The sequence below is a fragment of the Anabrus simplex genome, chromosome 1, assembly GCF_040414725.1.
Source record: "Anabrus simplex isolate iqAnaSimp1 chromosome 1, ASM4041472v1, whole genome shotgun sequence".
Lineage (NCBI taxonomy): Eukaryota > Metazoa > Arthropoda > Insecta > Orthoptera > Tettigoniidae > Anabrus > Anabrus simplex.
The window spans coordinates 493,253,998-493,280,916 of NC_090265.1; the positions used below are offsets into that span (position 1 = coordinate 493,253,998).

Here is a 26,919-nt window from a genome sequence, read left to right on the forward strand (position 1 = left end):
CTAGATGCGAATACTTGATGTACAGTAAAGCTTGACGAATTGCAAAATCATCCGCCGTAAGAATAGCTGTCACCGCTGGGAGTAAGAATTGTTATGAAATGTTAAATCGGCTGAGAAAAAGGCAGCCTCCACTCCTGAAGGGGTGCGAGTTTTGGTCCCGTCAGTATAGAATATTGGTGAAAGAGAATGAACATCCTGGGACAAAGCTAGACGGACATATTTCCTAGCACCGTGTGTCCGGGCCGTGCCAAAGGGTTGAGAACCACCGAATGCTGGTAAAATATGAGCGGGGACATAATAGTTTGCTTGAAAGGGAAGAATGTAATTAGCTGTGGACGGGGTACGTATAATAGAAGTGCGAAGGGAACTAAAGTAATAATATGCCCAGACAAGTGCTGGGTAACGGCGTAGTGGTGTACCTTTGTCTTGATAGTAACGTACTAGTAATGATAATTTAGGGAAGATTGGGTGTGAGGTAAGAGAGAGAGAGAGTCCTTAGAATAAACTTGGCGGCAAGCAATTTTCTCCTGAGATTTAATGGGAATTCCGCAGCCTCGACCAATGTTGCATTGTTGGGGAAGATTACAGAGCCCCAATACATAGTTTAATAAACTTTACATGAAACGAAACCAATTTAGCAAACTTTTGATTGGCCGCCGTGTCTATGAACCCCGAACCATAATCCATGGTCGAACGAATAATATTGCGGTATAACATGAGCATAGTACTGGGATCCGATCCCCAAGATCTCTGTCGTAGGGTAAAAATTATATTTTTTTGGAAGGAACTTACCCATAAGGTGTTGAACGTAAGAGTGCCATAATAATTTCCTGTCAAGGCAAATACCTAGATATTTAATCGACTGGACAATCGGTATCGCAAAACCTTGGAAGCGTATAGGCGGGTGATCAGTACGCTGGGACCAAGAGAATATAACCGCTCGACATTTATCGTACGCCACTTCTAATTCATGATCGTGAAGCCACGTATCGAAATCCCATAGAGTCGTATGTAAGGACTTGTAAATAGCTTCAAGTGATGGGAGACTTAGATATATCACTAGATCATCGGCAAATTGTATCATGCGTGCACTTCGTGTAATAATTTTCTCTAGGGACTTCGAATATAGTGTAAATAAAATAGGACTGAGAATGTCTCCTTGAGGGAAGCCCGTAGACGTCATACGTGCCTGAATATGAGGAAAATGTTTTTAACTGAAGCGTTCTGTGCGTCAGCATGTTCAAGAGAAGATTAACGAAGAGGGGAGGAAAGTTATAATGGTGCAAGTTTTGGAGTAGCACTTGGAGGTCAACATGATCATAAGCTCCACGAAAGTAAACTAAAGATAGCCAGCAAGGGTTCTTTCCGACAGCGTGCTAGATTGATATCAGTTACCAAAAGGTTAATGGCATCAGTGGCAGAGCGACCCGGTAGGAAGGCAAATTGATGTTTGGGCAACAAATTATAAAAGTCTAAAGACCATTTTAGGCGTTCAAGAAGAATCTTTTGGAACATTTTTCGAAGGCATTGACCCAGGTATATGCCCCTGTTACTGTCGGGAACTACGGGATTTTCCCCTGGTTTTAACCGGGGGACCAAATAAAAGTCGTTCCAGGAGGAAGGGTTGTGAGCAGACTCGAGGCAACGATTGAATATCTGCAGTAAGTTCTAGCGCGCCAAGGGGAGAGTTGCTTTAATACTGAATACGAGATCTCATCCCGTTCAGGGATAGGAGTATGGGATGTATTGATGACCAGATTTAATTCTTTGATATCAACTGAGCTAATGAGCGATGAACATTTATTGGAACTAGGAGGAATATAGAAACTATACTGTGGGGCTAAAAAATCCGGAGTAAGTTGCTGAAAGAAGCGTAAATGACCCTCATATTGAACTGTACTCTAGATGAATTACTAATAAGACGGTTGGACAGGCCGGCAATTGCTCGCCATATATGTTTGGTCGGGGACTGTCTATTAAGAGATGCAATGATCCAAGCCAGGCGGAGTTCGTCGTTAAAGACCTTTTTAGTTTTGGGCGACCAGTACTTTAGAGTGTAAGTACGCTTGGAACGTTCCAAAACGGTGAAAGGAGCGAAGGGCTGCCTTCCGTTGTGATATTAAAGCCGCACATTCAGCGTCCCACCAGCGTGCATAATGAATAGTTTTGGGTCGGAAATGTGGCTGTATCGGATGGTATAGATCTAAATATTCTGTGATAATTGATGTGAAGGTATTATAGGGCAGATGTTGACCATCAAAAACAGATAACTTTTGAACCAAAAACTGTTGAAACTGGGGTGTATTGAAGGGGAACATGCGCCTACTCGCTTTAAGCGGGGGCAGAGCGGCTGGTTGACTGTCAGCCATCCTAATAAAATGGGGAAATGATCACTCGGATGAGTGTCCTTGACTACCTCCCATTCCATTCTGTATGCCAGCTCCCTAGAACATATAGTTAAATCTACAGAACTCTTATTTAAAGAGGTGACGTCACTCGAGTAGGTGAGCCGTCATTCAAAATGCGTAAATGACATGAGGCCGCTATTTTATTCCCTTTAGGGCATGAGACCTCGCATCCCCAGCTCTGATGGTGCCCGTTAAGTTCGCCCCCGACGATAAAGGGGTGCGGAAGTTGCGAGAAAAAATTCGTTCAATTAGAATATGAGCCTTGGATTTACGGTGGACAATAGATAGAAATAAAATGTATGTTAGCGACCAAAATGGCGACCACCTGTGTTTCAGGTATTCTATAATGCAAAGGTGTCGAAGAGAATTGTAGGTTCTTAGATACCAAAATGCAAGCCCCATTATAGCTATAATTGTTTTGGCGAATACAGGTATAGTTTGCTGTGTGAAATCTTTTGGCTGGACACAACGAAGTTTCACTAATCAAAATTATATGAGGGTGATATAAATCAATCAGTAAAAATAGTTCGCGTCTCTTATGTACCACACTACTTCATTCCACTGTAGAATTATCATGAGGGGAGGCAGATAGTGCCAATGAATTGATAAGTGTCATTACTTCCTCCTGCATGGTGAGGAGCATCTTTGACCATTTAGAATCGTTTTCTACTGCCCGGGCATAAGCAGATATTTTATCTGAAATAGCTGTAATTGTGGCAGTTACCAGGGTCGAGTCACGGAATCGTTCTTGGTACGAGTTAGCATTAGAAACAACACCCCTAGGAGGAACCGGTATGCTCTTCCCAGATACAAAAGACACGGGAGGTATTGCACTCGTGGAGGAGGAAGGCATTTGTAGAATTGCACGATGTCTGTGTACATCGTAACCTGGGGAACGATCTGTCTAGGCAGAGGCGATGTAACAACTGCCGTGAATTTTCGTTTCCTGGACGGCGGAGGTTGAAGAACTGGAGAAGTTTGCGGGAGAGGAGGAAACTGTTGGAGGGACAAGAGTGGGCCGAATCTATTTTTTAGAGGAGGGAAGAAAGATTCTGAGTTGAAATTAGAAACTTCCGTAACCTGCTTTTTCTTCAATTCTTGTTGGCGTTTATGTTCGGGGGACTCAAAGGATCCCACTGAATGTTCTCCAGAACAGTTGATACATTATCTACGAGAATCCGTAAATTCTTGGGTTTCGTGATCGTGGGCGCAACTGGCACATCTAAGGTTTAGAGCTCTACAATTTTTCCTAGTATGGCCATAGCGTTGACATCTACGGCAAATAGTAGGTTGATAAACAAGGGTTCAACCGGGGTACGAACCTGGTAAATAGAAATGAAGGCAGGTAGCGTCTGGCTACGAAAGGATAACTTAATGGTGCCTGTGGGAATATATGTGACCTGTCCGTCCTGCATGGAGCGTCTGTTCATCCGCTGAGCGCCGACTTTAGGTACGGGCGTTTCAGCGAATTTGCAAATTTCATCTTCAGTCAAATCCCTATGTACCCATCTGATAACTCCAACCTTATGGAGAGACGCTGAAGGAATAAAAGCTTTAAGCTTCTTTTCCTTTAAAATAGGATTTGTTAGGAACTGATTGACCTTGGTCTGAAATTCAATTTGTATCCGATGTCTATATCTCCGAGAGATTTTTTAAAAGCCGGTTTCCACTGATTAACATTTAACATTTTGATACTGTTGTCCAGCCACTATGCGAATAGTAAAACAAATCACACATTATCCTCTACTATCTAGCTCGTTGTTTATTATGTCTGCGTGTCTCATCACGGCCGACTTGATGCGTCGCCCCAACTGTCTCGCAATGTTGTATGGTGAAGTTAATTGTTCAGAGTATCTGCAGGTTAATATTGAGATTCTTTGGTGCATTTCATCTTTCTGTAAACATAAACAAGGTAGAAAAGAAGAAGATGGATTTGTTTCTATTCAATGTTTTGGTTTTCTTGTGTTGTGCTTTATTGCAAGGAAAGGAACTGATTAATCGGGGAAGTTTAGTCGACATGGAAGATGTTCCTTAATTATTGCTTCAATATGTGGATGTGTAATCGATTAAAGAGAATTATTGAGATTAGTGTTTGGCGAGAACTGAAAGGCGTGTTTCATTATTTAATAGTGGCTGAATCTATCATCTTTTTACGTTGATCGGCGAAATTTGGTGTATGTTTTATTGTAGTTGACAATTATACTCCCGGTATGAGTGTGTCTAGTGTGAATCAAGTCAATATAATTGAAAAGGATATGGGTTTTGAAGAGGATAAAACTGCCGTCCAACCAGTGGAAGACCTAGGTAGTACTAACAAGAGTGAGGTATTCAAGAAACCTTTGCTGTTTGTCGGTCCTCGTAAGGGAAAAGTGGTAGGAAAAATTCGTGCAGTTAACAGACCTTCTGATGATTCGCAGGGTGATAGTGACAGTGTACCGGACAGTAGTGATTATATTAAAACGGAAGAACGAGAGGAAGATACTGTTCCTGAAACAAAACAGCAAAATAAACTTTCTCCTGCCCAGAAATTGAAAGATATTGCAGTACCTCTCCCATATAAGGAACCGAATTGGGGTGGTATTCCTGAGGAACATTATGCTTTTGAGGTCTTAAAATCAGGAAGCATTTTGGAAAATATAGATTTGTCTTCAAAGTCCTTTTATGTGTTTGGGCGGTTGTCAACATGTGATGTACGCATGGCTCATCCGACAGTGTCACGGTTTCATGCTGTCTTGCAGTATAAGAATGTGGAATCAGAGGATAAACCAACTGGCTATTACATATATGATCTTGGAAGCACTCATGGGACATTCCTTAACAAACATCAAATCAAGCCAAATCTGTATGTTCGAGTTCATGTGAGTTATTTTTTGTACAATTTATTGTTGTAACCCTAGTGTGTTCTCATATTTATGATAGCTCTTTTTCCTTATATCCATTTGAATGCTTTAAAAATCGAAGTTTCTTGTAATGTGCTACTGTCCATTTTACATTATTGCATTCTTTGTTTTTTATAAGCCTAAATCAGAATATATGAAACATTCAAACCTTGCATATGCCAGACACTTACGGAAACAGACAGCACTTCTTTAACAGGGGCTCATGTTTAAGTATGAGAAAATCATTTTAAAATGATCTGAAGTGAGTAAAGTAGCAGAGAGGAGAGATGTTTCCTTTATACTTACCAGGGACCCATAGAACTACCCCTAGATGTATGTTACGTATATAAAAAAAAATAACTGAGAATATGTTAGTCCAGTGAAATGCGATCATTTTCTATTCCTTTATGGCCATTTGAGATCAAGTTAAGCAACAATCGACATTACTGGAAACCTTCTTTACAGCCCAAAATCTTTTCATTCTTTCTCTTGCAGCCTGTCTTCTTTCCTCTGTCCATCCCCTATTCCATTTCTGTTTGTCATGGAAGCCGCTGAAGCATCCATCATTAATCTATACTTTTTTCAATTCAGGATGTCTTCCCGATTTAATCCAGACTGCTCAAGATTCTTTTTTTACCTCCCTGAACTATTTGTTGGAAACTTTAGGTCTACTGTCAAGTGTTTTAAAAATCTGTTTTGTCAGCCTCTCCTCGTCTATAAAATTCTAGTCCTATGAAAAGCAGTGGACATCTTCTCTCGCCTGGTGTAGTTTGCTTCTCTCTCTCGCTAGTTTCCAACTGTACGATTTCTCCGAGGTACTCGAAGCTGTCAACTCTTTCTTATCTTACCAGGCTCTGTCTTCAAGTGACGAGGGGCTGTTCTGATATTGGCCATGTAGCCTATTTGGTTTTCTCAAAGGGAATTTGGAGTCCTGGTTTATCTGCTTCCTGATTTAGTATATTTATCTGCTCTGTAGCTGTGTTAGTGTTTCTAGACAGGATTGTGAGGTCATCTGAGAATGCAAGGCAGTTGATCTCGATTCCATTGTTTGATCATCCAATACTTGGTTGAGCAGTCCTTTCTTTTCCAGTTCTTTTTGGCATTCGCGAATGATCTTCTCCAAAACACAGTTGAAGAGACCCCTGTTTTGATTTCTAACTCCTTCGAGAGTTCCCTATGAATTTTGCTTTTGAATGGGTGTCCGTTAATGTCTGTTTAATCATTTCAGTTGTCCTGGCATCCACTCTGAATTCTACCAGTATGTAGAACAGCACTTCCCTTCCCTTTTTTGAAGTCTACGAAGAACACTACCAAATCTTTGGAGATGTAGTTTTCCAGTATTTTCGGGCTCCGGATCTGCTCCACGCATGATCTTCCTTTTCTGAAGCCCACTTGATATTCTCCAAGCTGATGATCTATTTGCTCCACTAGCCTTGTCTGCAGTGCTTTGGATAGTACTGTGTACATTACAGGAAAAATGGAAATCCCATGGTAGATAGGATCTGTTCTATCACCTTTCTTCTGTAAAGGATGAATCAGAGCTATTTTCCAATCAACTGGGATTACTTCACACTCCCAGATCTTTTCTATTTCTTGCCTTAAAGTTTTAATTGTGATTTCCCCACCACTTTTCTTTGTTATCGTTAATATTTTACAAAGTTCTTTTTCATCTGGTGGGACTGAATCTTTGTTCCGGATTTTTCCTAGGCCCTTTATCTTTGGGCTCTTCACAGTTTAGGAGTTTCTCAAAGTATCTGGCCAAGATTTCACAATTTTCATCCTTGTTCACTGCCAGTTTTTCATCTTCCCTTTGAAAACTCAAGCTTGATGCTTGATACCCATTTAAGTATTGCTTGGCAGTCCTGTAGAAGGTAATGATATTGTTTTTCTTAAATTCTGTCTCAATGCTGCAGATCTCATCAGAGATTTGGTTTCTTTTGGCTTGCCGGAAGGTCTTTGCCATCTGTTTGCACACTGCTTTGTATGTCTTGAATTTGTAATTCGTTTTGTTTGCATACCATGCTTTGACTCTGCTCTTCTGTCAGTTACCTCGTCACAGTCTTTGGTCCACCATCGGTCTCTGCAGATACATTGTAATGGCGAAATTTTCTTGTCTGCATTTGCCATGTTTTCCCAGATATCTGCCCAGGTCTTGACTTTCCCGCAGCAGTATTTAAAACTAATTTCTGTTATCAAGCAGCTTTCCATGGTTTACCTTTATCGCCCTATGTAGATGCAGTCTTTTTTTGTTCAATGGAAGGGGCCTGAATTTTATGCATTTCAAGAAATGATCCGAGTCTAGATTGGCTCCCTTCTGAACTTCTACATTCATAATTTCTCTAATGTTTCGTCCTGAGATGGCAACATGGTTCAAATGATATTCACCTTGTCGGCAGCCCTGAAGATGGTTTTCCGTGGTTTCCCATTTTCACACCAGGCTGTACCTTAATTGAGGCAACGGCCGCTTCCTTCCCACTCCTAGCCCTTTGCTGTCCCATCGTCGCCATAAGACCTATCTGTGTTGGTGCGATGTAAAGCAACTTGCAAAAAAAAAAAAAAATATATATATATATATATATTCACCTAGGTCTTTTTGCGGAGAGCACCATGTTTTCTTTTTCCTTGGAAGTCTCTTGAAGTAAGTGGACATGAGTTTAAGGTCAAACGTTTCACACATTTCATCAAGCCTTTTACCATTTGTGTTTGTTCTGTTATGAGCCAGGTAGAAGCCAGCTATTTTCCAAAACTGTCGTTCTCTTCCGACTTGTGCATGGAAATCACCCATAAGAACTTGTACACTGTTGTTTGGAGTTTTCTGTAGTTTGCTCTCTAACTGGTCCCAGAGTGCTTCCACTTTCTCAGAATTTCTTGGGTTGTCTTTGTTTATGGGGGTGTATGCATTGAACAACGTATATCTCTCGTTTGCACATTTCAATGTTAGAATGGACTTTTTTTTGCTGAGGGAGAACTGAAGTCCATTGCACAGTCTGTTATTTGCATATTTTGACAAAATGCTTTGCCAAGTTGCTGCAGATTTCTTCCAATTTTCCGTTCAGGTTTTCCTTTGAAGATCCTATATTACTCTGAATCAAAGGTGTTCATGTCTGTGAAATGCATCTATTGTAATGCTATATTAAGATAGTCTTCTTTTCCATTTCATCCAGAGTCTGTTTTAATTTTCCTGTCTGTAGCAGAGTTTGTATGTTGATAGTTCCAAAATAGTGACGCTTCTTCATCCGTAGGCTTCTGGCGATAGTCATCGTCGTGTTCGTCATTAGTCCATCATTGGTCTGGCTACCAGATGGCTCCAAATCCATCTTGCATGCTGGTACAGACTCCCCAGAATCCGAAGGCCTATGTGCGCCACCTGAAGTGACGGTGGATTTCCGTTACCGTGTACCACCAGGGGTAGTTCTTTCTCAAAGCATTTCCAGCATGCATAGTGTTACCTCATGGTAAGATTGGAGGATAGATTGCTCCATCCATTGTTAGAACTACAGTTGTGAGCTGTAAAGCCAGTTCGTCCGCCCTCTCAGCTGTTGGGAAACTTCTTCTTCCGCCATTGAAGCATCTGACTGCAGTCCTTTTTGCCTCAGTTGATCCTTGGGCGTTTATTTAGATAAGCCTTATTCACACCTGTCCTGCATATCTACAGGATGTCGCCTATCAGCCATTGGGATGCACTGTGTTGGAGTTGAGGCCCCCCACCCCAGTGTCTCACACAGGGTTATGTCCTGCCCGTACTCAGTTCAGAGCAGAACTTCAGCGCAAGCTAATTGTGCACAGCGTTACTCCTGAATATTTGAAGGCATTGGTAATTTTTATCGGAAAATAGTGTCTTCCAGTTGTTCTTCCTCCTTTCCTGAAGATCATTTATACTGTCTTTGAGTGGTTTATGGTGAACTCATTGTTACTGGCCCAGGTTTCAAGTTTATTTATGGAGTCTTGTCGTCCTTTCGTAAATGTTGAAGCAAGTACTATGTCGTCATTGTATAAGTACATGACTAATTTGTTTTTAAAATTTTATGTCTCACCGACACAGATAGGTCTTATGGCGACGGTGGGACAGGGAAGGGCTAGGAGTGGGAAGGAAGCGGCCGTGGCCTTAATTAAGGTACAGCCCCAGCATTTGCCTGGTGTGAAAATGGGAAACCACGGAAAACCATTTTCAGCGCTGCCGACAGTAGGGTTCGAACCTACTATCTCCCGAATACTAGACACTGGCCGCACTTAAGCGACTGCAGCTATCGAGCTCGGTACATGACTAATGCCGGGGTGGGTATTTGCAGGGGGCTTAGTGGATCTCCTTGCAGTACCCCTTTGGTCTGGGTGATTTCATTTGAATCTGTGAAAATAACGAACCGTGAAGTTTGAAAGTGTCGTGGTGATGTGTTCTGGATATATTAAGAACTCACAGAAGGAGTAAAATTCATTAAATTTTGTTGCAAGACCAATGGTCTTGTCACTAACCGCACCAAAGTTGGCAACATTGTGGAGCATATTTTGATGTCGTTTCATCTGCACCATGTTGGATTCCTAACCTCTGTTTTGCACTCCCTGTTAGTCAAGTTTTACCTGGAAACCTACCCTATTTAAAGCCAGCGCTCCTAAATTTTGTAAATAGGCATATTTCTTCCAGTCATCTTACACCTTAAAAAATTATATAAGCTTAACTTACCTTCAGAATGAAATAAATAACTTGTATAGACACATGAATTTGGTTTTTGAAAGACTTTTATCATCAAAATACTAGACTCGTGACTTTCTATTTGATAATCCAAGTTTGATTCCTGGTCCTGTCATGGGGTTAACCCCAGTTCAGCAGTCTCAGCCATTCTAAATAATGGTTTTCCACATGTACCTCTGGTGAATACCAGAATCGTACATGCCCACGTAGTCTTTCTTTTCAATCTGGGGCCTATTAATTACGACTACGCTGAACCAAAGAGATTCATCAGCTCTATTTTAAGAATATGGAACTGTTGTCTATGATTTCCTGTGTTACTAAGAGGCTGTGTTAACACATTGTTTGCCATATGTGTACATGAGAACATTAATTGTCTGTAATTTCCCATCCATATATGGGGCCATAAATCTATTAAAAGTATGGATGCGCTACAATCACATTTGACCATTATGTTTGAGGGCTGTTTAAGACCTCTTCCTGACATCTGTTTGTGATATTATATTTAACTAGGTTCTATTCTTGTTCCCACAAGGGAAACACTTTCAGCCAGGATATTACATACAGGACCACTCAAGCAGTCAAAGCGATACATGACATTAGTGATATACGTTAGATGACTACGGAGGCAGCCTTTCTAAGTGAGCACCGTCACGTACGGTAAACGAGCTAGAAAGGGCTGTTCCTCTTTGAGGAGCTTCATTTGATTCTGCCTTTGTCTTGTATATTAAGCCATGACAAAGTGCTAAACGAACTGCAGCAGAAGAAAATGGCGATTTGGCTGGACTTCTGCAGTACGGATGCTTTAGAAGACTGGAAGAAGCCAACTCTGAGTTGCACCGTCTTGTGACCCAGGTAGCAGTACATGGTCCACCTCAGGATATGCAGACAGAAAGAATTTCACAACCCTGGACCAGACGGTGTGCCCAAGCTCTGTGGTGCAACATGCTGTAGATGGCATGTGTTAAGATGGAAAAGAGAGGGTAATCTCTTACAAAGTTCTGTATAAAGGAATAACCACATATCTACATCATTGTATTACTGTGTCAGTATTAATGGCTATTGGCTGCAATAAATTATTATTATTATTATTATTATTATTATTATTATTATTATTATTATTATTATTATTATTATTATTATTATTCCATTCTTCTTGTAGTGTGCTAATGTGACCCCATATGGGTTCGTTATGAGTACTTTGCTAGCCGGCGAAGTGTTTGCTTGTCTTGTGGATTGTTTGAGTTGGTGAGTTGTGATGCTGGTTATTTGACTGAATAGGACTTTGTGAGCAAATCCATTGCTAGGGACTTGGTAACAGAAACCTAGATGATCTATTAAGTATTTAAGCAGTTACGTGGGCGAAGAATTTAACTGCAGTGACTTTGAGACAGGTACAGGCATGTTTATGACTAAGGATGAGGAAGAAAATGTGGGAAGTAAGTATGAGAAGGGAACTGTGGATTCTGTTTCGAACCAAGGAACAAAGAGTAATAAGACTTGTGTAAGTGGTAATTTGTGACCCTGCATTGGTGCTCAGCTTGACATTCTGTTTATGGGAGTTTAGATTCTGAACACTGGGTGAGGTGTCACTTCACAATATATATAGTCTGGTTGTTATAGATGAAATAAAAAGTTAAATGGTAAAAGAGACAAAGTGCAATGTCCAACAAGTCATACTCAGCAGTTACTGTAAGTAGATCAAGCTGGCTAAGCGAATGGGTCAATACAACTCCTTGAGTTCTGTTTCAGGTCTCTGTTGTCTGTTGGCCCAGAGGCTGGTTGGATACTCAAATAGCACAACCAAAAGTTATGCGGTTACAGGGAAACCGCAACAACTGATGGTGGCGCGTAAATGAGGCGTACTAGGCAAGATGAGGAATGAAGTAGTTTGTCATTGCTTTCCTTACTGGGTCAGAAAGTGCTATTGCAGCACGACTAACCCTATGAGTAACAACAACCTTTCATAAGAATCAGGCGCACTGGTTGTGCTCTGAATGTCATTACTCAGCTATACCCAGACCCAAGAATCATGTTGTCACAGCCATGGATGAGATTGGAACTTCGGTGGAAACTATATTTTGGTCTGGGCTGTGCCAAGAGACAGAGGCAGAAGTACTTCATCTATCAAGAAATGGCAGGTCTAACCAATGAATGTGAATTATGCTTTGAATAAGATAGGCCTAAACTAATGGTGAGAAGAACTGTGAAAGCCCTTCACTATGTACGAGAACAACTCATCCTTTCAAATGCATAGGTATGCTAAACCTAATATCAGAACATTAGTTTACAGCCCCATAGGTGTGCATTTGTTCATACAGTTAATGATAACCAATACAACCCAATTTGGGGTCGCACTGTTTAATCACATAATTGTATATAATTAGTTGGGCTACTATATCGTAAAGATATACTCGTTACTGTTTCCAAGACATATATATTTCACTCCTGCTAGCTTTCTTACCTGAGCATTCTTTATGGCGAAGAGTTCCTTTGTTATACCTTATCAGGTGTTAGCACTGCATGACAATCAGAAAGTATCTTGATACTACACAATTAGGTTTGTGACTCTTGTCCTGTTGCTCCCCAAGAAAGTGCCTCTCTGTCAGGCACGCTTGAGGTATGTAATCAGAAGGTCTTCCTCGTTTTGCTGGTGGACTGCGCTGATACTCTTATAGAAATCCCATTATGGCAAAATTTCTGATGTCAGAAGTACTGTACTAATTGTCCTTTTTTGAAGCTTATTGTACAATATTCTTCCATTTGTTATGGTATTTTCTCATTGAAACTGCACTAAGACCTGATACCACTTCAGTTTCTTGTGAACAAATGCATAGTTAGTTTTCAGTTGATCAAATTTAATTTATCAACTCCATTAATTTCATAGTTTAATTTACAACTGATTTGGGTTTTTCGACAGTCACGTAGCCATTTTTACTTATTTTTTGACATCTTCTGCATCTTCACAATCTCAGATGTGTGAACGGTCAATAGCATGTTTACCCGGCCAGTATCCTGCCACGTTCCCGCTAGCATTTCTTTTGGATGGAAGATGCCAGAACTTAGGTTATTGCCCTTTTTTCATTTTCAGGGTTTTCATCTCTTGAGGTAGTCCTTTGCAGTTACATCTCACTGTCCCACAGGCACCTTTCTCAAAAAGATGGGTGAAAAGCGCAGGGCTTGAAAAAAATTTGTCCACATTACACAATTCTGCCAGTATTCTCAAAATCCTCTGTTAGGCTTCTCACCACTTTCTCTCCCAAAGTTTCCTGAGAGACTGCCACATCTCTGCCCTTTCCTGCATAGTCTGAAACTTGCAAAGGAAACCACTTTTCCTGTCGTACAGTGTCCATAATTTCACATCCCTTTTTGTCGATGGCTTTGAAGGAAGGTATTGCTTACACAACAGCCTTCCTGTAAACTTCAGCATAGACTCATCAACTGATAAGCATTTTCCAGGTGAAACGTGTTCCAGGTACATATTTTCTACAATAGAAATGACAGGTATTATCTTGAATAATGGATCATAACCTGGTGACCCCTTAAGAATGTGGTTTTTATTGTTATTTACAATTTCAAGTCGCAGAAGCTGTGCGTTTTGTAATCTACCACTTCTGGATAACATGAGTGAAGTGTGAAACTTATTTCCATTTGGATCCTGCCAGTGCCATTTGCCGCATTTGTAAAAAGAATTACTCACAAGGAGGAAAATCTTGCAACACTAGCAACCTAAAGAAGCACGTCACCTCAGTCCATAAAATTGTTTCTACTGAAGACGAACATCCCAGTCAAAAAACATTTGAAACAGTGGAAGTGTAACAAGTGAAGAAATAGCAGTGGAAGAGCTTGTGCCTGTCCCATTTCAAAGTCATTGTCCTCATCATAGTCATTAACCTCATCACAGTACTCAGATACTAGCCAGCCTACTCTCACATTTTTTCTGGGTAGTAAATCCAAATTTAAACTGGGAGATTATTGATTGAAGGTAATTACCAAGAAAGTAGCTTGCATGATATGTAAAGACAGCTAGCTATTTAGCATTGTAGCAGTTGATTCAGCATCTTGAACTTAGATATCACACCCTCCCGCTTCAGAAGTGACACTACTCAAAATTTGCCAATTTGTTGTTAATGGCACAGCCGAAACAGGTAGAACGTAAAATGACATATCTCAGCCTCCAGTAAGTGTCTGACAAGTAGCAGTGATGTCACTTCTGAGCAGCGTGAAATAGTGGTGTCCTTCATCAGCTGAACCAACACATCTTTGAATACACCATGTACCGTGCACAATTCATTATTCTGTCATTTACCTGGTAGCCCTTCTCTATGTACTGTACCAGTCTTTCCTCACAATAAAACCAACTCTATTATTGCAGTTTCACACCTCCACTTCAAACAACTGAAACTCATTCCTCAGTCTCTTCTGTTCCTTTCCACTTGATTTCATTCAATCCCAACAATGCAATGTCCTGTTTTTCCATATATTCTATTAGTTCTTCTGTCTTGCCAGTAAGGGTCAAGATATTTATGCTTGCTATCTTTGTCGCTGGTTGCCCACTTCACATGTCGCCCAGGACGAGAACACCAGGAACTGCACATCGCTTTTGGGAGACTCCCTAACCGCTTCTGAGTCCTCGACTCGCTCTCGATTATTTTATAGGCTATTAGTACGGTGGGCATGCCACACTCAATGGCATTTTATACCTACTGCCAGGATTCTTTCAGGCTGCCCCTAACGTAGGGAACAGATGCCGTATTACTATATATAGTCTGCGGAAATGGCCATATAAGAAGACTAGAACATGAATTCATAGAGTATTCTAAGTCCAATTATCTCAATTAAAATTTTGCAAAGTGTTTTGATGTGTTAGAATTGAAATTTGAGTATCTGACAACATCGGATCTGAAGTGTGTTACTCCTGCTATGGTAGGAAGACAGCAGTCAGTTTTCCAGTGTGTTAGCTTAGTGGTGAAGCATTTTTTGTTACATTTGTGTAATGAGTGCTTGGTTTACAATTCAAACCCCCAGAAATACTTTTAAGTAAGATTATTTTTTCTTGTTTTACAGATGGTAATTCACTTGTTATTATCCATTTATCATCATTTTCTCTATAGAATGAGGTGTTGTGTGGTCGGCACAGCAAACTCTCTTGGCTGTTATTATTGGTTTTCTAGGCTGTTTATGTAATGTGCAAATATGAAATTTTCGTTCAAATAAAACTGAAATTAGCACAAAAATTTACAAAATAATAATATAAAATAAATCCTTTGAACATGCATCTCAATAAAGTAACACATACGTCATTGGCTGATCTACAGTAACTGTTTGAATTTGCCCCCATTAACAGTAATACATAGTTCAGGGCATCAAATCATTTCCTTCTGCGTGTTTAGCAACCTTTCTGCGTTAAATGAAACAACACCAATGTGAATGTGCCCCGTTAGCTTGAAATTGTCCTCAGGGTGGTTGCAGACATGGCAAATTTTTTCTGTGAGGTCACCTGAAAAGTACCACCCTGAGGACAATTTCAAGCTAACGGGGCACATTCACACTGGTGTTGTTTCATTTAACGAAGAAAGGTTGCTAAACACGCATATGGCTTTTAGTGCCAGGATGTGTCCAAGGACACAGGCTCGCCAGGTGCAGGTATTTTGATTTGGCGCCTGTAGGTAATCTGCGCGTCGTGATGAGGATGAAATGATGATGAAGACGACACATACACCCAGTTCCCATGCCAGGGGAATTAACTAATTATGGTTAAAATTCCCAACCCTGCCGGGAATCGAACCTGGGACCCCTGTGACCAAAGGCCAGCACGCTAACCATTTAGCCATGGAGCTGGACGACATGGCATTGAATCGTATGGAATGATCACAACCAAGGCCAAGTTGCATTCAAATGTTGTTGCACAGTCCTTCCCCAATATGCTGGTGCTTCATCTTGATGAAACCAAATTCTTTGACATAATTGAAGTGATATGCCTTCTGTCAGCTCCCGAATGCCATCCTGCAAGAAAGTAAGGTATGTGCATGCATTTAGTCTATATGGTAATAAACATGGTTCTATCATGGAGCTTTCTAAAATTGCAACCCGCTCGTTCATTGACCAGTGCTGTTGGAAGGCCCTTTCATATTGGATGTGAGGGTTGGCTAAAGCTCAGTAATGGACATTGTGAATATTTAATACTCTTTCAATCATAAATGTGGCCTCTTCACTCCAAAGTACACAGGCAGTAATGTTTGGGTCCTGGTGATGGCACTGTAAAACCCACACAGAATTCTAACCTCAGCTGATGATTCTCTGGTCTCAAAAGTTGCACTCTTGTGAAATGGAAAATGTGTGGATTTTCCTTTTGAACTATTTGATGCACAGCCAGAAGAGCCAGCCCTGTTTAATGTGATATGTGATGGACAGATGTTTAAGGGTCATCAGACATTTTACATAAAACACGTTGGTCATTCTCTGTTATTCTGATGGTGCAATTTTGCCAAGTATCATGCCTGGTAGGTATCAAAATCCCTGTTTCTCCAAGATGGTGTTCTAGGTGTAAAAGAGCGTTGTAGTCTGGATGATGCTGGTACGTATTGCCTTCTGCATGAATCTGCCAGGAAACTGAAAAGAACCTGTTTTCTTGCTTGTATTGTGCTTAAAATACATAGTATTCTATATGATGCTAAGCTATTGACATTTGATTATTTATAGGGGACTGGAAGATGCAAGGCACAATAGTCATATTGCCAAGTAAAAGCCACAAATGTCGAAACGTAATATGTAGGCTATTCATAAGTAATTAACTTTTGCTAACAGCCACAAAGAATAATACAACATAATATGCTGCAGTGATCTCCGCAGAAATTTTCATCAGCCGGGTGGCAGGAATGAGTAGCTGGGCAGGGAATTCTACGTAAAAAATTAATATGATAAAATCTCAATTTATCCCCCTCAGGGCATTGACAATGATAAAAGGTAGGTAAACATTAACTGCAAAATTGAATTATTCTAGTATTATTATCACGAACAAGACATAAGAGTATTTTGAACTAGTGTTCTACTCTACTGCTTCTTTGTTATCATGTAACTCTGGGGCTTACCACTCGGTTGCTGTGGAGTGCCATATGCGTTTGTAACCTCATGCAGAATCGAGTGATCATATGCGATTCCACGCTAATCCATACACCGCTTGAGCACAACACTATGCGATAGTCAAGCTCAACGTTTAAACTCCCATGCAATCGATGCAATTTTGCTGACTAACAAATTTTATTAAATAAACAGTTTTAACTGTTTTACAGTATTTACGTTTTAATTTGGAGCACCCAACGACTCAAATATGTATTAATATTACGTAATTAGTATCTGTCTAGATTGTTAGCCAGGCGGTCTGTAAAAACGGCAGGGCCCATTAAAAAGATCCTAGGGAGAACACTGTGCTGTGGTCTGATGAAGTGAACTTTTATAGGATTTCTGCAGATGAAAAAATATGTGTGTGATGGCCACAAAACAAGAAATATGCTCCATGTACACAGAAACACAAAATTTTTGGTGTCCTTTGGAAGGAAATTCAGAAAACTTGCTACTCCAATGTCCAAAGAAAAGTGCTAACATTTAGTCCGATCAGTGTGCAGATGATATTGAGCCGTTTTGAAAAAATCAACAGGTTGCCTGCAAAGTACTAGCGTAATCTCTCTGTATAAAAGGCGAAGTCTGTAATCAACGCCCAGCCAAAACTTTGGGGATACATTTATATTATAGTGTAGGTGCTCACTAAGGGAGGATGTTTGTTTGGATATTCCTTCACTAAGGAGGCAAAAAGAGGGGTGAATTGTTTAAATGAGTACATCTATATCTCTAAAACTTAACAGTTTACAGACGTAAAAATTGGTATTTGGAATCTACTTTAAAAATAAAAACAGGAGTGAAAAAGGGGTGAATTTTTAAAATGAGTATATCTAAAAAATGTAACATGTTGCAGACGACAAAATGGTACAATTAATCTCTTAATTTTGTTTCCAGAAAAAACACTTAGGGATGGTCAAATCGACTGAAAAAGGGGTTGAATTATTTTTATTAGGATATTGATACCTCAAAAACTGAAGATGTTAAAGACATGAAAATTGGTATTTGCAATCATTAAAAATGAAGAAACAATGTATTTTTTTGTTTTTTTGGAAAGTCCACTTAAGGGGGTTGTAAACGAAATGAAAGAGGGCTTGAATTCCTTTTATGAGGATACTTATATTCCAAAAACTGAAGAGGTTACAGACATGAAAATTTGTATTTGGAATCTTCTTTAAAAATAAAGAAACACATACTTTTTTGTTTTCTGAAAATCCACTTTGAGGGGGGGGGGGGGCATGAAAAGAAGTGGAGGAGGGGTTGAATTCTTTGTGTGAGGGTACTTACATATCAAAAACGAAAGATGTTACAGACGTGAAAATTGGTATTTCGAACCTCCTTGAAAAATAAAGAAACTTTTTTTGCGGGGGGGAGTTGAAATTTTTAATGAGGATATCTTATGTCTCCAAAACTGATGTTACAGTCGTTCATGTTGATAACAGTGACAAAAGCATTTATCATCTATCCTGTAGCAGAACCAGTAAAAAATATTGGAAAATAATATTTTTCAATCTTCTCGACATTGCTGTATTTGATGCATTTGTTTTGTATTCTAAGAATACAGATAAGCCTATGGACCGAGATGAGTTTGTGGACTGCATTGTACAGTGTTAGCTTTAGCAGATGGAGTTCAGCCTGAACATCCAATACTCGGCCAACAAGATGAACATTGTCTGCAACATTTACCTGGGCGAAAAGAAAGATTATGCATAGTTTGTTCGGAAGATCCTGCTATAAAAAGAAAGCAAAGTAACTTCTGGTGCCCTAAGTGTTATTCTGGCATTCATCTTACTTGCTACCATATGTTGAAACACTTCTACAGGCCCATAGTAAAGGGGAGGAAAAGAAAAACTCTTGCGAGTGACTCGAAGTAAAAACTTATGCCCGAAGAAGAGATGTATATAGTTTTTGTTTTTTGTACATAACTTTCTGTTCTTTAGTTTTACGGTAAATATGTACTCTAAGTCTTTTGTTGCTAACAAAAGGGTGAACATTTTATACATTTACCTTTTGTTTCGGTTTTGTATAGTTTTAAAGCTGCGTACAGTGAAAATTGAAACATGTTTTTTTTCAAAAGTGAAAAACTGAAATTCACCACCCCCAATAAAATGGAATCAAGGTATGTACTCTATATTATTACATAATCGCATTCTCTAGTTTATACTGAACAAAAAGATATGTAATATGATATTTTTTACTGTCTTTTGTATTTTTTATGAATTTAAAAAACTTAGACGTTACAGTCGCTTATCACTTAGGAGGTTTTTACGTATCACTTGGAGGGTTAATCTGTAAATGAAGGTCTGCAATACTGTAAACATGCATATACTTTTGTATATCGATCTATATATACAGTATTCATTGAAGTTGATTTTTAGCGATCTAGAAAGTGTGTGTCTGCCATTATAATGTTAATACTTTACAAATCGATAGTGACTGTCAGCAGGAGGGCATTTGCTATTGTATTCAATACTCTCCCACATTGACTTTGACTGACAGTAGGAATGGGGTCCTTCTCCAACTCCTTTGTAACTGGCATTAGTAAGGAGGGCCTACCATTGTAATGAATAATTCCCTTCTCGATTTGACTGGCAGAAGGTAGGGAAGCATGCAATTTTCTTCAATACTTCCTTATACGATTGTGTCTGGAAGCAGGAAAGGGGGCCTACCATTGTAACGAAAACTCCCCAAATCGGTTGTGACCGCACAATAGACAAAGGGGGCCTTCTATTATAATGAAAATTTCCCAACTTGATTGTGAATGGCAGTAGACAAATGAGCCTGCCATTATCATCACAACTCCACAACTCGCACTTTACATTGGAAACAATGTATGAGGACCTCCTCATGCTGTTTCTCGGATAACGCTAAGAGACATGCAATTTAAAAAAAAATATTCACTGCATATACAGTAATTTACTTCGATATCCATATACAACGTAGAATACCATGCGAAGCACGGGTACATTTGCTAGTTAAATAATAATGTGTCAGTAATATTTTTGGTAAAATAATTAAATTGACAGTTTACAGACAGTTTTGTTAATAGGCACTATTACTTTTATCCAGACTAAAATATTTATATCATAGTTTTTAAATGTTTGCACCAGTGCTGATAAAAGTGACACACATTTTCCTGAAGATTACATGTAGAATGTACAAATGCCTATTTTAGAATAAAAGTTCCTTTTGACCTGATCCTAGATAAGCACATCAGTTTGATATTATTTCTATTACATTGCTGACTGGTTATATTTTTGTGCTGTTTCTGTATGAATGTATGTATGTATGCTTTCTTATTTATTTCTTGGTTAGCGAAAGCAACATTTTCCACATAAGTAATTTTCAATAACATTTATTAGACTTTACTGCTTAAAGAGCAAGGTTTGATATTCGAGTGTGATCTGTAATTCATTATCTTTTTCAACACTTTCTCCATTTCAAAATATTTACTTCAGTCTCTTAAACCTCATAAGAGATAAGTTGTAACTAAACAGTAAATCTTACTACATACCTCTGACCATTGAATTACTCAAGGTATTGTGTACGTTTTTCTGTCAGTTGCTTCTCTCCTGTAGGAGAAACATCCTGCTTCTCGATTTTGTTTATAGTATTTACTGGAACCAGAATTACTAGGTAAAATCTGGAAAGAATTTCATTGTAGTGCAGCAGTACACTTTCTGTACTCCAGCTTCAAACATTTTTAGTATAATATTTAAAATTACAGTTAATTTCTCAACCTGTAATGATAAACTACTTTTCTAAAACCTCTCTTTTATTGCATATTTATTTTTCTGAGAACTTTTTCCGACGTATTGTCTTACTAAATCTACCAAACGCAGCATAGATGTTACATCTTCATCTTAGTCACCTACCATTTTCTCTCCAGCTGGGCCATCATCACAAATATTTTTGTGGATTCCTACAATGACACCCTTGCAGGAATTGAAGATGGATCAGAGCAAAAATTTTTCTTACCATGAGCCAAAAGAAGGTAAGCTAATTTCAATAACAGAAAATTGTATTGGATGGAGATATTGAAATTACGTTAAATGAATGGTTGCTAGATGTATGAAAAGAGACATGGAAATATTGAATTACTTAGTAATACAATTTCATTGCTCATATACCTCCTTTTATTTTTAATGATGAATTTATGTTTAAGAAAGTACTTCTTTTGTTATATTCTGATTCATTGGTATAAAATTATTTCAAATAATGTAATGTTCATTTATAAAAAACCAAGGAAAATAAAATGCCATTCAAATCTGATATGGACATAGGAAAATCAACATGTACTAACATGTACATTCTTAATTCTTAATAGACTTTTGTACATCATTACTTACCTCATTTTGTAACCTGATTGGAATTCTTTGCTCCTAGATTTTCATTATAGGCTTCAGTTTCTTTTGACTGAAGTGGTGGTGTTGTTGATTGTTCTTGTAATGTGCAAAGCAGTATGGTTATTGGTCCCAGACAGAAGTTCCTGGCAGTTGTTATCCAAGAAAGAAATCAAAGAAAGATGCCCCTATAAAAAAAACAAGAAGAGTTTTGTTTGTAGTAAATACTACTAACATGTACATTCTTAATTCTTAATAGACTTTTGTACATCATTACTTACCTCATTTTGTAACCTGATTGGAATTCTTTGCTCCTAGATTTTCATTATAGGCTCTTATATCTTCTTGTTGTATGAGTTCCATCTTAAACTTAAGTCCCTCTTTTGTTCCTTCAAAGGACAGTTTGAATTTCTTCTTTCATCAACATATGATCTTATGACAGATTTATTTCCTAATGCTGCAAGAGTGTTATTTTTCCATTTTCTTTCATTGAAACTTATCATCGTATTTATCAGTAATTTAGGCCATGATCGTTGTATAGAGGATTGCTTTTCCACTGTGGTTCTTTCCACATTTTTTTCCCTGCGATTTTCATCATATCATTTGAATGGAATTCTAGTTGCAAAAACATGTTCCCTATGAATACATTCAGGAAGTCTTCAGTTTCTTTTGACTGAAGTGGTGGTGTTGATGATTGTTCTTGTAATGTGCAAAGCAGTATGGTTATTGGTCCCAGACAGAAGTTCCTGGCAGTTGTTATCCAAGAAAGAAATCAAAGAAAGATGCCCCAATAAAAAAAACAAGAAGAGTTTTGTTTGTAGTAAATACTACTAACATGTACATTCTTAATTGGACACTTATTGTGCTTGCTATTCATTCTATATATGATAAGGTAGTTTTCTTGTGTCTTTTCATGTACAGATTGTATATCTATACCATCATTGTGGACTGATACATTCTTTTTGTCAAAGAATCTTGAATTGTTCCTGATAACAGAAAGTAAAGCATGCAAGATCAGTAAACAACTCTCACTGTGATTAAAGTACTAATATGTCCTTAATATCCTTTCTGTTTTGACCATGTGTATCTTCTTCTTTTCTTTATGGGGCCTCTAAATATCAGTTCCTAATTAGCATCGACCTCTAAGATCTTTTGCTACCATGTTTTTCCTTCATTCCCACCTAGACATGCCTGCTCGCTTCACAAAGCTGGAGGTTGTTCTTATTGGGTCTTCTTGGATTTTTTCTCTCTCTTTACCTGGTAGTCCTGGAGTGGAGAGTCTGATTCTACCCAGCGCCTCACATTCAAAAAGTATGTGTTCAGCTGATTCCTCTGCTTTATTGCATTTCCTACATTTGAAAATGTTCTTATTCCTATAGTTCATTTTCAGATTTTCTTCAAGACATGTTGTGATAGCTATCATTTCAGCTTGAAAGACTGTAGTGTGTCTGCCCAGGGTCATCTGGACTAATCTCTCAGTGGTAACATATGATCAGAAAGCATGTGTAGAACTTCCTCTGTTATTACTCTGTTCATTTTACAGTGTCCTAGATTGGGTCTTTGTGCATTCCAGATGTGTATCTTAGGTAATCATTGACTGTTGGATGAAAGCTTATATTGTATTAAGTATGTTTAGTATTCACAAAGGACCCTATCCAATCCTATCCAATTGACCCCCCTAGATATCAAAATAAGAGTTGTTGGACAAGAAGTATATTAAATTACTATGTTGTGTGCACATTCTCAGCAGCTAATGGCAGATAGTTTCAGTGGGAGAGGGGGAAGATTTTCTTGACTTGGAAGAGTCAAATAATGTATTTGTTTACAACATGCGCACCAGACACACATTACTGTGGCCTTTTGTATGATTCATTGTGAGTGATAAGCAAATTGAATGGAAAGAGTTTAGGATTCACCTCAGGTTTAGCTTTACAGCAGGGGCTGCCTGGCCGAGGAGGTAAAGGCTTGCTCGGTTCACCCGGAAGGACGTGGTTTCGATTCCCCGTCAGGAAGTCGTAAAATTTGAGAAACAAAATTTCCACTTCTGGAGGTGCACATGGCCCTGAGGTTCACTCAGCCTACACCAAAAATGAGTACCAGGTTAATTCCTGGGGGCAAAGGCAGCCGGGCATAGAGCTAACCCCTCTACCCCATCGAGTGCCGAGGTTGCAGATAGTGGAAGCCTTTACCTTCCACCCCTCTAGGGGCCTTCATGGCGTGTATGGGGATGACTTTGCTTTGCTTTTTTTTTTTTTTTTTTTTTTTTTTTTTTTTTTTTTTAGCTTACAGGAGACAACTTACTCTTGGGTACTGTAATGGCAATTAATAAAGTTAATATTTCTTGTTTTCTTATACAAGAACTGAAGAAGATGGACTTTCAAGAGAAAGCCCCCAATCTTTCTGAAAAGAAAAGATGATTGCACTGAACTTTCTGTGTAAGTATTTTTGTTTATTTATTAAAAAATGTTGTACAAAAGAATAAGAGGTAATGGCCCCGAAGGAGCAGTACTTGTGCTCAGGGTCAGTGTTTAGCGAAATTTGTTGATTTGGAATATTGAATTTAATCATGCATGTATACCTCATGTTTATGTTGTGTTTAGGTACCGGCACGTCATGTTCTGATTAGTAATTAATAGCATTGGCCTCCGGAGAGGCGTGATGCAAGTCTTTCAAGTTGACACCCATCAGTGGCCTGCGTGTCTGTGAGGATGGTGCCATACCCAGGATGAAATCTAATGTTGAAGATGGCACAAACACACAGTCTTCAAGCCAGAGGAAATAACCAATGAAGGTTATATTCCTATAGAAGTTCTTTTCCATTACTTACAACATTGGCTGAATGGTCAGCGTAGTTGCCTTCGGTTTAGAGGGCTCCGGGTTCACTTCCTGTCTGCGTCAGATATGTTAAATGGTTAATTTCTCTGGCTCGAGGACTGGGTATTTGTAATGTCCCCATCATCCCTGCGACTCACAGATCACACACAACACACAACACTATCCTCCACTACAATAACATGAAGTTTCCCATACAAGGCAGATGTCGCCCACCCTCGCCGAAGGGTCTGCTTTAGAAGGGCTTCACCAGGCTCATAATAGCCACACAAAATAATAATGATAATAATAATAATAACAACGGATCTCTGGCTGCAAAGCTGATTGGATGTTGACAGATCTTCAGCCTTGATGTGGGAAGAGTAGGGTATCCACTAAGGTAGCTGTGGTTTGAATCCCAATTAATACAAGTGAGATTTTCAAGAAGGAAAATCATAATCTGCTGATTTAGATTCTCTGCAACAGTGTACAGTAGGTCCCCATGCCATATGATTTTTTTTTCTTTCCTATTGGTTTTACATTGTGTAATGTATATTTACATTACATTGCATTATACCATTAACTGTTCTTCATGAGATGAAACTTGCATTCTGGCTCGGGGGCTGGGTGTTTGTGCTGTCCCCAACATCCCTGCAACTCACATACTACACATAACACTATCCTCCACCACAATAACACGCAGTTATCTACACGTGTCAGATGCTGCCCATTATCATCGGAGGGTCTGCCTTACAAGGGCTGGACCCGGCTAGAAATAGACACACGAAATAAAATTACACCAACTCAGACAGATCTTGCGGCAATGATGGGATAAGACTGAAGGAATCGACTATGGCCTTAATTAAGGTACAGTCTGATGTGAAATTGAGAAACCATGGAAAACCATCTTCAGGGCTATGAACAGTGGACTTCAAACTAACCATACGTTGAATTCCAAGCCAACAGCTACACGGCCCGAACTGCACAGTCAACTCACTCAGTCATACCTTGTGAATTAAGATAAGTAATTAGTTTTATCTAAATCCACATACATGTATTCCATATTCCGTAAAAATGCCCATTGACAAGCCTTTAAGTTTAAACTTATGTATTTTGATATCATTTGTGAGATTGAAATATCACCTTCCTTAGACCTGTTTACTTTGTATGAGCGAGAACCTTACCATTGTAGTATTGTCTGTACTGATGTGTGTATTCACAAGATGCTGTGACCATAAGAAGAAATACTTCTTGGATAACATTGGAGCTGAAATTAGATCACAAAAAAAATCTTGAGGATGGTCATTAGTAGTTATTACACTGAAGTAGATCTTGGTTCATGGATGTCACACTAACTTTACTATGATGAACTGCTGTTACCTTGATTTTTTTATTTCAGAAAAAGAAAAAAAAACAATAAAAAGGGATAAAGTGCAATATTATGTTATATTGTGTTATGCTTTGTACAATTCCCAGCTTCTGTTGAATTCATGACTTATTTTCCTTTCTCAGGTGTGAGGATGAATCCAACATATTAAATATAACCAAAAATTAAAAAAAACAAAAAAAAAACAGACAACCAAAACATATTTTTAAAGTGCTAGATTTAAGTGAATGTATATGCTTTGATCTAAATTATGTTTTAATAAAAAAATTGAATAGAATTGTTTGCAATTGGGAACAGTGTCTTACTCACAAGTCGAGAACTGTTCTTCACGAGTTGAAACATACATTGTGAAATGTGTGTTTAAATTCATTGTAGGTGGGGCACATGCTGAGGTTCGGAGGAAGCACACGCATGTTCATCCTCCAGGGCCCTGAAAAAGACATGGAGAAAGAATCTGAACTAACTGTTACTCAGCTTAAAGAGAAACAATTGCAGAAGAAAGCTCAAGAGTTAAATATAGGAGCGAATGCAGAACATTCTTCAGAAGATGAAGATAAAGGCATAGATTGGGGAATGGGTAAGGATCCTCTCTGTTTTACTGTCCAAGAATATATTCAGAAATACATAGATTTGAAACTTGAAATGAACTTTCATTTTGCTGTAACTTTAGTTTTATTTATACTTTATATATGTATCATTCATCCTTGTTCGTATGATGAAGTTCTGATAGGGCAGTATACTGAACTGAGTTTTTATTTAGTGATTTGCAATTAGGTCTGTATTTTTATGATATATTGGAGATTAATAAATGTGTTTATGTGATTAAAACATGTTGTTTGCAGACATGACATTCAATTCAAAACTTGTTGGCATTTTGTGATGTAAGTTACTGACATTGCTTTATGATTTAAAAGGGTTGACACTAATGGCTTCAGTGAACTGACTTATGTCCTTTGAAATGTAGATATATTACAGAATGTTGAAGATCCCATGGGTAGACCACGTCATCAATGAGGATGTTATCTGTCATGGTAACAATGTGATAGGAAAGGACCAGGAGTGGGAAGGAAGCAGCCGTGGCCTTAGTTAAGGTGCAGCTCTAGCATTTGCCTGGTATGAAAATGGGAAACCACGGAAAACCATCTTCAGGGCTGCTGACAGTGGAGTTTGAACCCACTATCTCCTGAATGGAAAGCATAGGCCTGATTGTTACAAAAATTATTTAAACATATTTGTTACACATATGTGAAAAGGCAGGCCTTTCAATATCATTTTTCCTACTTCCATTCAG

General features: G+C 38.8%; 1 protein-coding gene across 1 annotated transcript in view; it reads left to right on the top strand.

The window, feature by feature from the left end:
- The first annotated feature begins 4,296 nt into the window (after positions 1 to 4,296).
- Positions 4,297 to 26,919, top strand: part of LOC136857005 (kanadaptin) — a 152,772-nt gene continuing 130,149 nt past the window's right edge. Inside the window, exons 1-2 of the mRNA XM_067135339.2 lie at positions 4,297 to 5,266; positions 26,004 to 26,205. Of these exons, the coding sequence (XP_066991440.2) occupies positions 4,619 to 5,266; positions 26,004 to 26,205 (850 nt within the window). The 5' untranslated portion in view covers positions 4,297 to 4,618. The remainder of the gene's footprint in view (positions 5,267 to 26,003; positions 26,206 to 26,919) is intronic.